Raw genomic sequence first — 16,742 nt, 5'->3', positions numbered from 1 at the left:
CCTGCCCCCTCCATTCATCCCTATCCAGCATTTTCCCTCTCTGCCTGAGGCCTGCCCTGCAATCCATATCCATCCATGCCCATCTGTTCCCTCCATTCATCCCTATCCAGCATTTCCCCTCTCCCTGTGTCATGCCCTTCCAATCCATGCCCATCCATGCTCCTTTGTCACCTGGCCCCTCCATTCATCCCTATCCAGCAATTGCCCTCTCTCCCTGAGGCCTGCCCTGCAATCCATATCCATCCATGCCCATCTGTCTCCTCTATTCATCCCTAGCCAGCAATTTCCCTCTCTCCCTGAGTCCTGCCCTCCCAATCCATGCTCCTCTGTCCCCTGCCCCCTCCATTCATCCATTTCCAGCAATTCCCCTCTCTCCCTGAGCCCTGCCCTCGCAATCCATGCCCATCCATGCTCCTCTGTCCCCTGCCGCCTCCATTCATCCTTTTCCAGCAAGTCCCCTCTCTCCCTTCCATGACCCCCCCCCCCCTCGCATCCATGCTCCTCTCTATCCCATGTCCCAGCCTGGCCCGCCCTCTTCTCCTCCCCCCCTTCGCATCCATGCCCCCCCCCCTTCGCATCCATGCATCGTTTTGGGTTTTTTTTTCTTCTTTTTCAATTTACCTCCGTGGCGTTTCCGGCAGCGAAGCGTCAGGGAAGGAGGCGGCGCTCCCGACGTGTAGCTTTCCCTTCGCTGTGTTCCGCCTTATTTTGAAGGCGGAACACAGCGAAGGGAAGGCTAGACGTCGGGAGCGCCGCCTCCTTCCCTGACGTTTCGCTTCCGGATTTGTTTGTTTTGTCGCGAGGGCGGGGCAGAGACGGCTGGCTGGCTGGCTTGAAGGGAGGCTTCACACCACGAATCCACGAACCCTACAGCTTCAGTGACGTCAGATGGCTTCAGGGCTTCACAGAACGTTGTCCTCATTAGAACGTTCACGGTGCGTTTTATTATATTAGATGACTGTATCAGGATACGGAAGATGTATCTTGGGAAGAAAGGTTTTACTCTTTTGAGTTTCCACATGGAGTGGAACATCTTTTTCGTCGTATTCTTCACGTGGGCATGGAGTGTGAAGTTTCGATCAATGGTGACTCCAAGAATTTTTAAATTTTGTGAGACGGGAAGAGAACAGTATGGTGTGATTATGGTAGAGAAGTTTTTGTGTTATGTTGGGAGTTGACTACATTCACTGAATCAGATCTGTAGGCCTAAATTCCTTTAAAATAGACTCCCACCAGGCACACAATTATAGAACTACCCCTGTAATGACAAAGTAATGAGATCATACCAAATGGACACTATCTGAATGTCACACAGTTTTCACTATGTAATAATCTGGTTAAAATTTGTGATGAGAACTAGCAAAGTGCCAAAGGAACACACACTATAATTGAGCCAGTCAACAACATATAGCCAAGTTAAAGCAGGTTTAGTATGAAGGTTCCATTAACTTACTTATGGTATCTGGGTACACAAACTGGGGAATTTAGCCTGTGTTTTTCTCTCACCTTTTTTCATGTAGCAGTCAGTGACAGAAATTCAGACAGCCTGCCTGTTCCAAACCAAGCCCTCTCTCTGATGCTTCCCGCCTATGCGGAAGCAGAAGTTACACCAGAGAAGACTTGAGGGTTGGCACTAGCAGGCCATTTGAATCACTGCCTGCTGCTGCCGCCGCCGCCTGCTGCTACAGAAAAAAAAATCTTATAACATCAGGCCACTGGCTGGGGATTGGACAGGAGTGACAGAAAATTCTCGCAGCACATCGGATGAAAAACGCTGCTCTACTACTACTATTTAGCATTTCTATAGCGCTACAAGGCGTACGCAGCGCTGCACAAACATAGAAGAAAGACAGTCCCTGCTCAAAGAGCTTACAATCTAATAGACAAAAAATAAATAAAGTAAGCAAATCAAATCAATTAATGTGAACGGGAAGGAAGACAGGAGGGTAGGTGGAGGCGAGTGGTTACGAGTCAAAAGCAATGTTAAAGAGGTGGGCTTTCAGTCTAGATTTAAAGGTGGCCAAGGATGGGGCAAGACGCAGGGGCTCAGGAAGTTTATTCCAGGCGTAGGGTGGAGTTGGCAGTAGTGGAGAAGGGAACAGATAAGAAGGATTTATCCATGGAGCGGAGTGCACGGGAAGGGGTGTAGGGAAGGACGAGTGTGGAGAGATACTGGGGAGCAGCAGAGTGAGTACATTTATAGGTTAGTAGAAGAAGTTTGAACAGGATGCGAAAACGGATAGGGAGCCAGTGAAGCGACTTGAGGAGAGGGGTAGTATGAGTAAAGCGACCCTGGCGGAAGATGAGACGGGCAGCAGAGTTTTGAACCGACTGGAGAGGGGAGAGGTGACTAAGTGGGAGGCCAGCAAGAAGCAGATTGCAGTAGTCTAAACGAGAGGCGACAAGGATGAGGGTGGATGAGGGTTTTGGTAGAGTGTGCTCGGAAAGAAAGGGGCGGATTTTACGGATGTTGTAAAGAAAGAAACGACAGGTCTTGGCAATCTGCTGGATATGAGCAGAGAAGGAGAGAGAAGAGTCAAAGATGATCCCAAGGTTTCGAGCTGAGGAGACAGGGAGAATGAGAGAACCATCAACAGAAATAGAAAACGGGGGGAGCAGGGAGGTGGGTTTGGGGGGGGAAATGAGAAGCTCGGTTTTGGTCATATTTAATTTCAGGTGGCGTTGAGACATCCAGACAGCAATGTCAGACAAGCACGCTGAAACTTTGGTTTGGATGCAAGGTGAGATATCAGGGGTAGAAAGGTAGATTTGGGAGTCATCAGCATAGAGATGGTAGGAAAAGCCGTGGGATGAGATTTTCCTCTGCCTGTTCAGTTCACTAGTGCATCCTTCTTTATTGTAAGGCCCAGGAGTAGCGGCAGCCCCCACTGACCTTAAGTGTGGCCCCCTACCTCGTTCCCCAGTACAGAATCTCCGCCACCATTTCCTCTGATTTACTGCTGGCACACCTCCATACCAGTTATTTTGGTTAATACCAGTACAACGCAGCTCTGGTGAGTCTGAGTTATGTGTCACATAATTTCTCACTGTATTCTCACAAGGTAGAGAGCACCTCACAGTTCAAACTTAACTGCAAGCTACTGTATATGGTACTGGAATAAAACTGCATAACTGTTCAAAAGGTGGCACCACAAACAAGCCTCCAGAAAAAGTTTAGGAGATTCAAAACTGCACGGGTGGGGAGCAATTTTTGCCTTATAGTCTTCAAGCATAACCCCGAGTAACAGGTTGAAAGATGACCTAGAATGTGAATGCCACTTGAAATTCATCACCAACCACTAACATTGAAAAATAACTATTTGCTACTGTAGCAATCCAATAGTTTGGATGCTATTACTAAAGGGAAAATTCTCAAAGCTAGCTGGGGTTTTGTTGTAATCCTACACAAGTTCACACGGAAGCAGGGAGCGAGGCTAGGAATGCAACGTGTCAATTGCACAGCCGATAAAAACGGACCAAATTAATTCCAACTCTGTTCGCGTTACACATTCAGAGGAAACCTGCCATCCAGTCTGCATGGATGCTCAGACCATCCCCCACCGACCCTATTCTGTCCTCTTTGGTTGTGAACAGATTGTTTATGCTCGTGAAAATAAACCAACATATTTATTTTGTATTTAAATTTCTGCAAGGCCGAAAGTTATCAGTATACATTCAGGTACCATAGATAATTATTTTTCTGACCACCTGGACGGCTCACAAAGATTATATGTCTTACCCAAGGACAAGCAGCGGGATTTGAACCGGGATCCTCTTTTCAGGCGGGTGGGAGAACCACAATAATCTGAAATCGGACTGTGATCTAAGCTGTAGTCCTCCCAAAAGATATATAACTGGCACAAGTACATACACGAATGAAAAGAAAGGCAGGAGCCAGAATGCAAGCACTTACCCCCTTTCTGCCCTATGGACGGCTCCCACTTAGCCGCTACGATTACCAGCACTATACCCAGAATGAACCACTCTTTGCGGATCCTGTCCAGCAGGCCCATGGCAGCGACCGCCGAACCTGCGGGCAGCCGTAGCAAGGGCGACGCTCAGCCAGCTTGGCTCACCGGCGGCAGCAGCGGCGGGCTGAGCTTTCAAAACGCGGCCGGAGTGCTTTCATGTCACTCTTCCCCCCCGGGAACTCTCCGGTCACAGGAAAGTCGCCTCAGAGCGCCGTAGTCGTTACCACCCCGCTCCTAAAAACGCCTCGCGAGCCCCAACACAGGAGAAGAAATGAGAAGAGGAGGAGCACACGCGCCACAGAACCACCACCACGACTACTGTCCACGTTCCCACGGCTCCCCCACGCGCCAAGCCCTCCAACCAATCAGCGCCCGCAGGCTTCTCCTCCGTCCGGCACTGCCGTAGACATGGGGCACGAATCGGGACAGTGCGGCTGCGCGCTGCTATGGCTGCGAGGCGCGCGGTGGTTTACAGACCTAAAGCTAACTAGACACACCAGAGTGTGTGACGTGGAGGCAGCGGTGTCGCTGTCGGGCGCCTCCATACCTCCTGGCAAGGCTCTGGGCGGAGCACCCTCTCATCTCTCTTCCAGATGTTTTCTTACTGTAGTGTATGCCATTGTGGGTGGGCGATGCTCGTGTTGTTTGCTCTTCCTATTTATGCTTATCACTGTCTGTGTTGTGCCGCCTTTTTCAGAGGCAGATGGGACTCGAGCGTTGTGTTAGGTAATGCAAAAAATTTACTTTGTTTCCCCCTCCCCCTTGGAGAAATAGGTCCCTAGTCGACTGTCCCGGCCATCCTGGTGGGCCAGTCTCAAATCATAGTTTGACTGTTTCATTTGGGGGGAGGGTGTGGTTTGGCATAGAGCATATCATTTGCGTATGTGCATTTCATACACATTCATTATGGTTATTTAAAAAAAACAAATACACATCCACACCCCAGACTACAATGCTGAATGTGAAACCAGCATATCAAAACAATTAAGGGTTGTTGTTTTTTCTTTTGTTTTTACTGAAATGAGCCAGCACCGTGGGAAATTGGTAAGGGGAGAGTGCACTTTCCCTCTCCCCCTTCCTCCCTAAGTCTGACAGCAGCAGAAGACTAGCCTAGTGGTTAGTGCAGCGGACCTTGATCCTGGGAAACTGGGATCAGTTCCCCCTGTAACTCCTTGTGATTCTGGGCAAGTCACTTAACCAGGTATAAATAAGCACCTGTATATACTGTGTAAACCACTTTGAATGTAGTTGTAAAAAACACAGAAAGGTGGTATATCAAGTCCCATTTCCTTCTCCAAATCTTGGCTTTTCTCCCTTTTTACCAGCAAATCCCCATACCATGTCACATGAATGGAAAAAATATCCCCTCAAACAGGCAGCACTTTTTTCCTGGGGCCATCCACAGCACTTTCCTCCCCCCCCCCCCCCCCCCCCCCCACTTACATGCAACACTTTTTTTCTAGCCTTCATTCCCCAGAGGCAGCACCCCACCTCACCACATAAACTTTTTTCTCTTAGCCCCCTCCACTGACAGCACTTACCCCCAGGGGCAGCTCATGGCAGTCTGCTGCCTAAGGTGAGGGATGAGGTGGCATCCCCCAAGGCAACCAAAAGAAAGGGCTCCCCCTGAATCTCTGATCAGGAAGGAGGGTGAGGATTACACTAGTCAGTTAGTTGCCCCAGGAATTAAAAAAAATCCAATTAAAATCCCAGCTATATAAAACAAAAACATGCAACATTGATTATACTGAACACAATTTTTTTTAGTTTAATTATGTTGCCTGGAACTCTAATATCAAAAATACTGACCCCTGACTCTGCATTTTCACAGTGCTAAATGCAAGCATATATTCTGCATCCACAGGACCTTTCCTCATGCAACAATTTCCCCACATAATTCACCATACAAAATGAAATCTGATTCTGATTTCATTTCAGTATCAGCAATATAACCCCTCTCCAGCAGACATATTGGGCCCATTATTCAGCTGGGGAAGTCACTGTTTTGCTGATCACTGCCAGCTTTATTCCCGGATATTCAATGCTAAGCCGTGTCCATGCACCAGCATTGAATATCCATGCATACGTAACAGGATAAAACATAGCATGTGTGATATTCAGCACTTAGGACTCCTTTTACAAAGTTGTAATACTGACTAGTGGCACGCTGAATGCAAAGAAGCCCATTCTATTCCCATGGGCTTCTTCGAGTTCAGAGCACCCTAATCGGTAGCGCAGCTTTGTAAAAGGAGCCCTTAACCGCATTAAGATAGTACTATCTTGTATGAGATTATCCTAGCCGATTAAGGTGCTGATACATAAAAGTCCCCATTAAAAAAAAATTGCTTTTAGGTTCCCTGTAAAAGTCAACGAGTTTGAAATAGTGAGTGATGCTCAAAGGACATCATTCAAATGAGCTGCTCACAATTACAGCAAACAGCTCGATAGTAAAAGCACCAGAACATACATAGAATAGCCACCTGCAAAGCAGCATATGCATAGAACAGCCACCCGCTAAGCAGTTCATGCGTAGGACAGTCACTCGCTATCATCGACACTATGCGCATTCCCAGAACAGCATGTGCTATGGACACAGCTCCACAGCGTTCCACTGCTACACACTGCTTTCATGCATATAAGCAATAAACCACCCAGGGTGTGAAAGTTCCTTTTTGTGGGGGTTCAATGCGAACTTTCATGCCCCGGAGGGTTTATTGCTTTTTATGCGCTGTGTTTAGATTTTTTTCAAAACTGTGGGTGCCAGTGTTTTTTGGTTCCAAGAGAATTTCTTCACAGTGCTGTTACTTGTGGGATACACACACGTGCAAATACTATTTAAATATTATAACAGACTGCTCCGCCAAGAAGTCACCATCATGCTACGACAGCTCCTGATCTCCTTTGTATTTACTGAATAGTGCATAGAGCGGATTCCCACGCCCAACTCTGGATGCTGGACTTAACACAGCTAAATCCTGGCACACAAATTGGCGCAGATCCCCACTACAACACTTTTCAGAACTCTCCTGACCCACCCATGCCCCTCCCATGGCCATGCCCCCATTTGGGTTACAAACTATGGGATTTGGGTTCCTAGCATTATATAATAGTGCAGCCAGATGAGTGCACAAATCCGAATTGGTGCCAATTAATGTCAATAATTGGTTCTTAGCATTCAATTATTGCTTGTTAATGGCTCATTATCCAATTATGTTGCATGTCATCTTGGATCGGTACCCAAATTTGGGCACCATGTATAGAATCCAGGGGTTAGCTTGCTTCATTCCATGGTATTATGCTCATGGTAGAAGCAGACCAACTTTCCAAGTTTATTTCAATCTTGCTATCACACAAGTCATAAAAATGTATCTATGCAGCTTACAAATCTAAAAGTTCAGTAAAAAGAGAGAAGGAAAAGTAGAAATCAGAAAAAATAGTAGGGGGAGGGAGAAACAGAACTACAATAAAAGATAGAAAAGGGGGGGTATAGACGGTGGCAGAGGGAGGATAAAGCATGTGTACTAACTTACTAGCCCGCAGGCTGACCTTACGGGTACTTTTATACAAATGTAAAAGCATCTTCAAAAAGAAATGTTTTAAGATCTGTTTTAAATTTGGTCAATGAAGTTTGTGATCTAAGGTAGAGTGGTATAGCATTCCACAGAGTGGGACCTACAACTGAAAAAATTGACTCGCATGTCACTTCATGTCTGATATGGCGAAAAGATGGTACCACCAAAAGATGCTGTTCAGATGAATGAACGAAGCATATGAGAAGGAACATATGGAGTCAAGAAATGAACCAGAAAAAAAGGGGTGTCTGAGCTTTTAATTTTAAATCCAGAAGAATTTTTTAAGTAATTCTGTGTGTAATAGGTAGCCAATGAACATTTTAAAGAAGTGGGGTTACATGATCATATTTCTCCTAGTAACGCACATCGAATATTGTGTTCAATTCTGGTCACCGCATCTCAAAAAAGATATAGAGGGGCATTTTCGAAAGAAACTTTCAAGTTGTGATTTGGATGTCTTTGTAAAACATCCAAATCCGGGGGCGGGGAAAACCATATTTTTGAAAAAAGATGGACGTCCATCTTTCGTTTCGAAAATACCGTCAGAGATGTCCAAATCCAAGGATGTCCTTAAATTTGGATGTCCCTAGATTTGGACGTCCTTGGATTTGGATGTCTTTGACTTTCGGCGATTTTCAAAACCAAAGACGTCCAAGTACAAAATGTCCAAATGCAAGCCATTTGGGAGTGGGAGGAGCCAGCATGTCTAGTGCACTGGTCCCCCTGACATGCCAGGACACCAACTGGGCACCCTAGGGGGCACTGCAGTGGACTTCAGAAAATGCTCCCAGGAACATAGCTCCCTTACCTTGTGTGCTGAGCTCCCCAAAACCCACTACTCACAACTGTTCACCACTACCATAGTAGCCCTTACGAGTTGAAGTGGGGCACCTAGATGTGAGTACAGTGGGTTTGTGGTGGGTTTTGGAAAGCTCGCTGTTTGCTTCACAAATGTAACAGGTGGGGGGAGGGTATGGACCTGGGTCCGCCTGTCTAAAGTGCACTGCAGTACTGTTACGCTCTGCTATACTTCTCCAGGATGGGTTGGTTTCTGTTTCCTAACCTAGCAGCCGTCATCCGGGTTGGATCATGGATAGCAGCCATCTTGGCTAGCTCAGGAGGGGGCAGCCATCTTGGAGTAACAAGGTCAGGAAGGAAGCCCATATTTGGATGTAGGCACCTCTGCTGATGGGGGCAGCCATCTTGGAACAGCTGCTCATGGTTGAGCCTAATTCCTGCTCTATTTAAAGCCCTGTTTCCAGTCCTTCCATGCTTCGGCTTCTATTCGCTTAGAGGTTGTGGTCTTCATCTGTTCCAGTGTTTTCCTGTGTTCCTGACCTTGGATTGTTTACTGACCACGCGTTGTGTTGCTGCCTGCCCAGACTTTCGGACTCCTCTCTGTTTTGCTGCTTCACTGACTCTTTGCTCCTGGACTGTGTCTGCCTGCCTGCCAGCCTGGTCAGCGGTTGTGCAACCCCGCCGGTTCCAGAAGTCCTGGTGGCCGCCTGCACCTGGGGGCTCAACTCCCAGGGAACGGTGGTCGCTCCCCAGGTGAAGCTAGGGGTTGTCTGGCTGCCTGATCGAGTGCGGTGCCACTTCATCTTCGCCGTGCTTAGTCGGGGCACAAGGGCTCACATTCACCAGGTCATAACAAGTACCCACTAAAACTGCTCCTGGGACCTGCATGCGCTGTTATGGACCTGATTATGACATCTGAGGCTGGCACGAAATATTTTTAAAGATGTTTTTTGAGGGTGGGAAGGGGTTAGTGACCACTAGGAGAGTAATGGGAGGTCATCCTCGATTCTCTCCAGTGGTCATCTGGTCATTTCAGGCACCTTTTTGTGCCTTATTCTTTAAAAAAAACCATCCAAGTGTTAGGCACGCCCAAGTCCTGCCTTCACTATGCCTCCGTCACGCCCCCTTGAAATTTTGACGTCCTTGCGATGGACTGCACTTGGAGACGTCCAAAATTGGATTTCGATTATACCGATTTGGATGTCTCTGGGAGATGGACGTCCATGGTCTGATTTATGTCGAAAGACGGACGTCCTTCTCTTTCGAAAATGAGCCCAATAGTGGAATTAGAAAAGGTGCAGAGAAGGGCGACGAAAATTATAAAGGGGATGGGATGACTTCCCTATGAGGAAAGACTAAAGCAGCTAGCTCATCAGCTTGGAGAAAATACGGCTGAGGGGAGATATGATAGAGGTCTATAAAATAATGAGTGGAGTGGAATGGGTACACGTGAAGCATCTGTTTACTCTTTCCAAAAATACTAGGACTGGGGGCATGCAATGAAGCTACAAAGTAGTACATTTAAAACGAATCAGAGAAAATGTTTCTTCACTCAATGTGTAATTAAACTCTGGAATTCCTTGCCAGAGAATGTGGTAAAGGCAGTTAGCTTAGCGGGGTTTAAAAAAGGTTTTGAACAGCTTCCTAAAGGAAAAGTCCATAGAACATTATTAAAATGGACTTGGGGAAAATCCACTGCTCATCTCTGGGATAAGCAGCATAAAATGTTTGTACTTTTTGGGGATCTTGCCAGGTATTTGAGACCTGGATTGGCCACTGTTGTAAACAGGATGCTGGGCTTGATGGACCCTTGGTCTGTCCCAGTATGCACCAGCCTCTTCTCTCTAGTGCAGCCACCTCTGACTTAACTTCCTGTTTCCTCAGAGGCAGGCAGCAGTAGAGAGAAGACTCCAGTGCTGGTAGCAGGGCAGCCTATGAGAATCGCTGGCAGCAGCATCTTTTGAAAAACAAAGGTAGGCTCGTAAATTAGGCTCAGATCCTGCTAATTCTATAAGACACATAAATTTTAGGAACACCCCTCCCATGGCCAGGCACCCTTTTTGGATCCACCTAGAATGTATGCATATCTCTTTATATAATATGCCTAAAAAGATGCGCATATAAATTCTAGGTATTGTCAATTAGTGCCGATAGTTCCTTTGTTATTGTTCACCAGATCCTGAATCTTGCTCTCCATAATAACACACAGCTACGCTGTTATTCGGTATGTTCTCTATTTCACCATGGATTTCTGGCTGAAATGGTTGTTAATTTTCATTGTTAACCTGCTGATTGCAGCCCCTCTATTACAAAAACAACTGCTACACAATAGTTTTCATTGTCATAGTAGATTCCCCAATTACTCTGTAGCCCTGATGATTCCAGTTATCTGTTTGATTTGTTCTCTTAGTAAATCCTTTGTTACGCTGTAACCCTGTTTTATTGCAGTTCCCAATAATAATGTAAACCACCTTAAACTGATTCTGTTACACTGTAAGCCACATTGAATCAAACTTAATTTGGATAATGTGGGATATAAGACTAAATAAATGGAAATATTGGCAAGGATTGACTCGATAATCAATTGTGTGTGCGCACGTCCAAATTTGCGCACACAACTCAAAGTGCCATATAAAATCCAGGGACTAATGTCTAAATGTAAGTGCCGTTTGTATGCTAAGATGATAGAATATTAGCACTTATGTGAGTGAATGTAACATTGATGTGTGTGCCAGTTGGGTGCCAAGCGGTATTCTATAACCTTAGGGGGGGTTTTACTAAGCAGCGGTAATGTTTTTAGCGCACCCGAAGTGGTGAACTGGATTAGGAACTGGTTGATGGACAGACGCCAGAGGGTGGTGGTAAATGGAATTCACTCGGAGGAGGGAAAGGTGAGTAGTGGAGTGCCTCAGGGATCGGTGCTGGGACCGATTCTGTTCAATATATTTGTGAGTGACATTGCTGAAGGGTTAGAAGGTAAAGTTTGCCTTTTTGCGGATGATACTAAGATTTGTAACAGAGTGGACACCCAGGAGGGAGTGGAAAACATGAAAAAGGATCTGCGGAAGCTAGAAGAATGGTCTAAGGTTTGGCAATTAAAATTCAATGCGAAGAAATACAAAGTGATGCACTTAGGGAGTAGAAATCCACGGGAGACATATGTGTTAGGTGGTGAAAGTCTGATATGTACGGACGGGGAGAGGGATCTTGGGGTGATAGTAGCTGAGGACCTGAAGGCGACGAAACAGTGTGACAAGGCGGTGGCCGTAAGTAGAAAGTTGCTAGGCTGTATAGAGAGGGGAGTGACCAGCAGAAGAAAAGAGGTTTTAATGCCCCTGTATAAGTCGTTGGTGAGCCCCCACCTGGAGTATTGTGTTCAGTTCTGGAGGCCGTATCTTGCTAAGGATGTAAAAAGAATTGAAGCAGTGCAAAGAAAAGCTACGAGAATGATATGGGATTTGCGTTACAAGACGTATGAGAAGAGACTTGCGGACCTGAACATGTATACCCTGGAGGAAAGGAGAAACAGGGGTGATATGATACAGATGTTCAAATATCTGAAAGGTATTAATCCCCAAACGAACCTTTTCCGGAGATGGGAAGGCGGTAGAACTAGAGGGCATGATATGAGATTGAAGGGGGGCAGACTCAAGAAAAATGTTAGGAAGTATTTTTTCACGGAGAGAGTGGTGGTTGCTTGGAATGCTCTCCCACGGGAGGCGGTGGAGAGGAAAACTGTAACGGAATGCAAACATGCATGGGATAAACATAAAGGAATCCTGTTCCGAGGGAATGGATCCTCAGAAGCTTAGCCGAGAATGGGTGGCAGAGTCGGTGGTGGGAGGCGGGGCTGGTTGGAAGGCAGGGATAGTGCTGGGCATACTTATACGGTCTGTGCCCTGAAAATGACAGATACAAATCAAGGTAAGGTATACACAAAAGGTAGCACATATGAGTTTATCTTGTTGGGCAGACTGGATGGACCGTGCAGGTCTTTTCCTGCCGTCATCTACTATGTTACCGTTACTATGCTAGAAATGCCCATAGGAAAATATGGGTGTCTCTAGCGTTTAACACGTGCTTATTTTTAGCATGCAGCAAAAATGCTACTGCGGCTTAGTAAAAAGCCCACAGGCCAAGATGCACTAAAAAATCGTTAAAGCCCTTCCCTTTCCCTTACCGATTCCCTTAGTGAATCGGTAAGGAACGGGCATGCATCAAGGAATAGGAATGCTCGTTGTAGCTCACTTGCATTCTCTATTCCATAAACAGTCGGCCGGTCGAGCATGCGCAGAGCAGCCAAGCGTTATGCTGGCTGCTCTGCGCATGCCAAGGACGTCCTTTATGGACGTCCTTCACTTTATATAAAAAAAGATGAGCTGTGCCTATGGACATCCTTTATGGATGTCCTTCCCCCCCCCCCCCCCCCCCCCCCCCGAGGTTGCCGCCGCTCCCCCTGCATTGAAATGACAGCTTCCCGCAGCCCTGGCCTCCCCGCCATCCTCCACACCCCCGTGGCCCCGCCCCCGCTGCCCCTGAGGTCATCGCCGCCGCTCCCCCCTCCACCTGCCCCCCTCCGTTTGCCACTGGGCCGGACCCTCACAGCGCCTCTCACCTCCGTGTGAAGGCGCTGCAGCGGGCAACAACTGATCGCTTCCCTTCGGACTTCCCTCCTTTCCTCCCTGGCCCACCCTCCTCTGACCTAAGTTACTTCAGAGCTAAACGCTTTGTGATTGGCTCAGAGACTTCCAGGTCTCTCAGCTGAGTGAAGCACGTCCAAAAAGGACATTTTTATTATTGCTGGGGGTGGGGGGGATGATGGCCAAAAAGGACGTCTTTTTTGAAGCGGAGCGCTTTTTTTTGTTGTTCTGTTGAGTGAAGGACGTCCATAAAGGACGTCCCTGACGAGCACTTGGACTTTTTTTCCCCCCAATTTTTTTTCTTACTTTTATAGACGTTTTTCAATCCCGCACAGCCCCAACGAGAGGTACAGACCTCTCGTTAGATTTTCCAGCGTTAAGGCAATCGGAAAAGGTTAGTGCATCTCACTACAATAGGGTTTCTACACAGTTTGCTCATCTGCATTCCGTTTTCATTAGCTGCTATGGGTCGTCGGAAAATGGCCCAGAGAAGTCTTTAGTGCATGCCAGGGTTTACTACTTGCTCGTTAATAGCTTCTTAAGTTTAGTGCATCTGGGCCTGAGTGAAGACTGGGGGAGGGTGATTACATGAAAGAGAGAGACCAGAACACTGCACCAGTGATTTCACAGTAAGAATACTGAAAGGTAATTTTAAAACAATACAGGAACGTAAGACCTTTGAAATAAGAATGATTGAATATTTTGACACCCAACAAACAGGACTTAAGGATCTGGGTTTTCTAACCCATTATAAACCATAAAGCTGTATTTCTCTGTTTATTTCTCTGTTTATCACCCTCCTCTCACCTACCAACACACATCCTGTTAGAATATCCAAGAAATGCTTTGATGTCCCCATGCATACCCCCACCCTCCCACTCTGTCAGACTGTCAAAGTAATGCTTTGATGTTTCTCTTATATATACTATCTGCTAACACATTTGCTTATTTCCGATCTGACGAAGAAGGGCAACCTTCGAAAGCTAATCAAGAAATGTATTAAGTTATGTCCAATAAAAAAAGGTATCATCTTATTTTCTTTTCCACTTTTTATTTTGTTTGATTTCTATTGATAACCTTTAAGAGTGGACTAACACGGCTACCACACCTCTCTACTTTAAATGGATGGGGAAAATCCACTGCTTATTTCTAGGATAACCAGCATAAAAAGTATTGTACTTTTTTGGGATCATGCCAGGTATTTGTGACCTGGATTGGCCACTGTTAGAAACATGATGCTTTATTTATCTTTATTATTTCATTTGTACCCTGCGCTTTCCCACTTAAAGCAGGTTCAATGCGGCTTACATAATAATATGGATTACAGAGTATTGATAGAGAAAATATCAGTTAATTATAGCAGAATGATAAAAGAGATGCTGGGCTTGATGGACCTCTCGGGCTGTCCCAGTATGGCAAAACTTATGTAGTTAAGGTGTATTTTCTTCCAGTAGAAGGAAATGATGGCTTTCAAAGGAATGATAGTTTGGACATTTCTGCAATCTTGGAGTCATCTAGTGAGGAGGTCCAACATTGATCACAATTTTTAGTTTGTTGTGTTTTTGAACAAGATTTGAACTTGATTATGTGTGTTTACCAGTATTTTAAGAAATCTACTATGTTCTTTATGGGACAGAGAATATGCATTTACCCAGATGTTTTGCATGCAATGAAGGAGAGGCATAAATTGTTTCTTTCTATGTGCCAAGAGACTGGGATTTAGGGGCTACCTTTTTCCTTTGTTATCCATGTAAACGTTTCGTTCAGTATTCTGGAGTTAATTACCTTTTCTTTGTACCTGAGCAATTATGATCTTTTCTTGATTTAAAGAAAGTGTCTGCTTCTTCAAGTACCTGTAAGTGTTGATAATGGATGAATCTTGGAGGGTGTTGTGTGTTAAACCTAATCATTGAAATATTTGTTTCCTCGGTTTGATCTTCCCTTATTTCTTCTCTGTTCCCTTATATATTGCACCCTTCTCCTCCACTGCCAACTCCAGACTCCATTCCTTTTATCTTGCTGCAACATACGCCTGGAATAGACTTCCTGAATCAGTATGTTAAGCTCCAGCTCTGTCCGTCTTCAAATCTAGGCTAAAGGCCCACCTTTTTGAGGCTGCTTTTAACTCTTAACCCCTACTCACTTGTTCAGTACCCACCTTATCATTCCCACCTTAAGTAATTCCCTTATCCCTTATTTGTTCTGTCTGACTTGATTAGATTGTAAGCTCAGTTGAGCAGGGACTGTCTCTTACATGGACTGCATATGTCTAGTAGCGCTATACAAATAAGTAGTAATAGGGGGAGATATATATTATTATTCTTTTAATTTATATATATATATATATATATATATATATATATATACAAATCAGCAGTCAGCAAAGGAATTATTTAAACAATACTTGCAAGAAATTATATTTTGTAACAAAATCATTCCTAATGTCCACATCTAGTAAAGAGGATTAGAGATACAAAGAACAAAGGTAATTCTCAAAAGAAAAACCATGGGAAAAAGATAAACTGTCCCTTTTCTATTTGCGCTCTATCTAAACCATTACTCCTTGATCTGATTTTTCTTCTCATGTTCTAAAACAAATTTCTACAAATGCAAAAGCTAAAAAAAAAAAAAGGCTTACCCTGAAGATGTATAATACATCTACAGGGAAAGCAAAGGAAAAAAAAACTCGCTCTCAAGGCCACCACCTTGTCCTTCTAAGCTAAAAATTGCTTCCTATGTTCCTGAGTCACCCTTGTAACATCTAGAAAAACCGGCAAGACCTGTCCTCAGGAAGTATCTCTTTTATATTTAAAGTACGCTTTCAATATCATTTTATCTTTATCTGATGCATTTATATCTTGTGTAACCTCAAGAAAGACAGTCAGTTCGCCTGCAGCTAAGGCGGGACCTCTATCTGCCACCTCTCTAGGAGAATTCCTGCGTACATTTGGTAAATATATAGCATTAATAATAGAAATAGAATCAGTTATTTCTAAGTGAAGAACTTCCTTAAAATATTTTATTAGTATTTGTGAAGATAACAAAGGTGTCACCTTTTCACTGCTGCTTTTGGCTCATAGCCACTACTCATTTGCCTCCCCCCACCCCTTGTTCCTTCTCACCCAGTACTTCCCTCGCCCTTAATTGTCTTGTCTGTCTGTATTATTTAGATTGTAAGCTCTATTGAGCAGGGACTGTCTCTCTGCGTCAGGTGTTCAGCGCTGCATGCGTCTGGTAGCGCTATACAAATGCTAATAATAATAATAATCGGGAAGTTCAAAAACTTTAGATTATTTAAACGAAAATGATTCTCAAGATTCTCAATTTTATGATGCAGAGTCAGGCTATCGCTTACCGCTATAGTACTCACAGCTTGTAAGATTTGAACCTGAAACTAATCAGACTTTGTATTAAATTTTGTAACTTGATTTTGCAAATCAGATAAGTAGAAACAACATCCAAAGTAAATGCACATAATTTTACAACTTTCCCCCCTCAACATGGCCTCAGTTCTTGTAACTGCTTGCCAAATATCCTTTAAGGAAACAGCCCCTTCAAGTTCAGATTGCCTAGGCACATCCAACACTGAATCAAATTGCACTGGAACCAATTTAGGCAAGACCTTCACTTGTGGACATGGAGGGAGAAATTGATTCAATACCAAGCTTGTCCTGCAACCCAACGGGTCTAGGCAATGGCTGGAAATCTTTATTTGTGGGCGGATGAGGAGGAGTATGAGAGTCAGGGTGTAAAGAGACTCC

At 45.0% G+C, this 16,742-nt stretch overlaps 1 protein-coding gene across 2 annotated transcripts in view; it reads right to left on the bottom strand.

Moving 5' to 3' along the window:
• SLC10A7 (solute carrier family 10 member 7) overlaps nucleotides 1-4,327 on the bottom strand; it is a 366,690-nt gene extending 362,363 nt beyond the window's left edge. For both annotated transcript variants that reach the window (XM_030191671.1, XM_030191672.1), the window contains exon 1: nucleotides 3,914-4,327. In XM_030191671.1, the coding sequence (XP_030047531.1) occupies nucleotides 3,914-4,013 (100 nt within the window). In that variant the 5' untranslated portion in view covers nucleotides 4,014-4,327. The remainder of the gene's footprint in view (nucleotides 1-3,913) is intronic.
• Between the last annotated feature and the right edge of the window lie 12,415 nt (nucleotides 4,328-16,742).

Source organism: Microcaecilia unicolor, chromosome 2, assembly GCF_901765095.1.
Source record: "Microcaecilia unicolor chromosome 2, aMicUni1.1, whole genome shotgun sequence".
Lineage (NCBI taxonomy): Eukaryota > Metazoa > Chordata > Amphibia > Gymnophiona > Siphonopidae > Microcaecilia > Microcaecilia unicolor.
The sequence above is the reverse complement of the archived record's forward strand: the minus strand, read 5'-3'. Positions and strand labels throughout refer to the sequence as shown.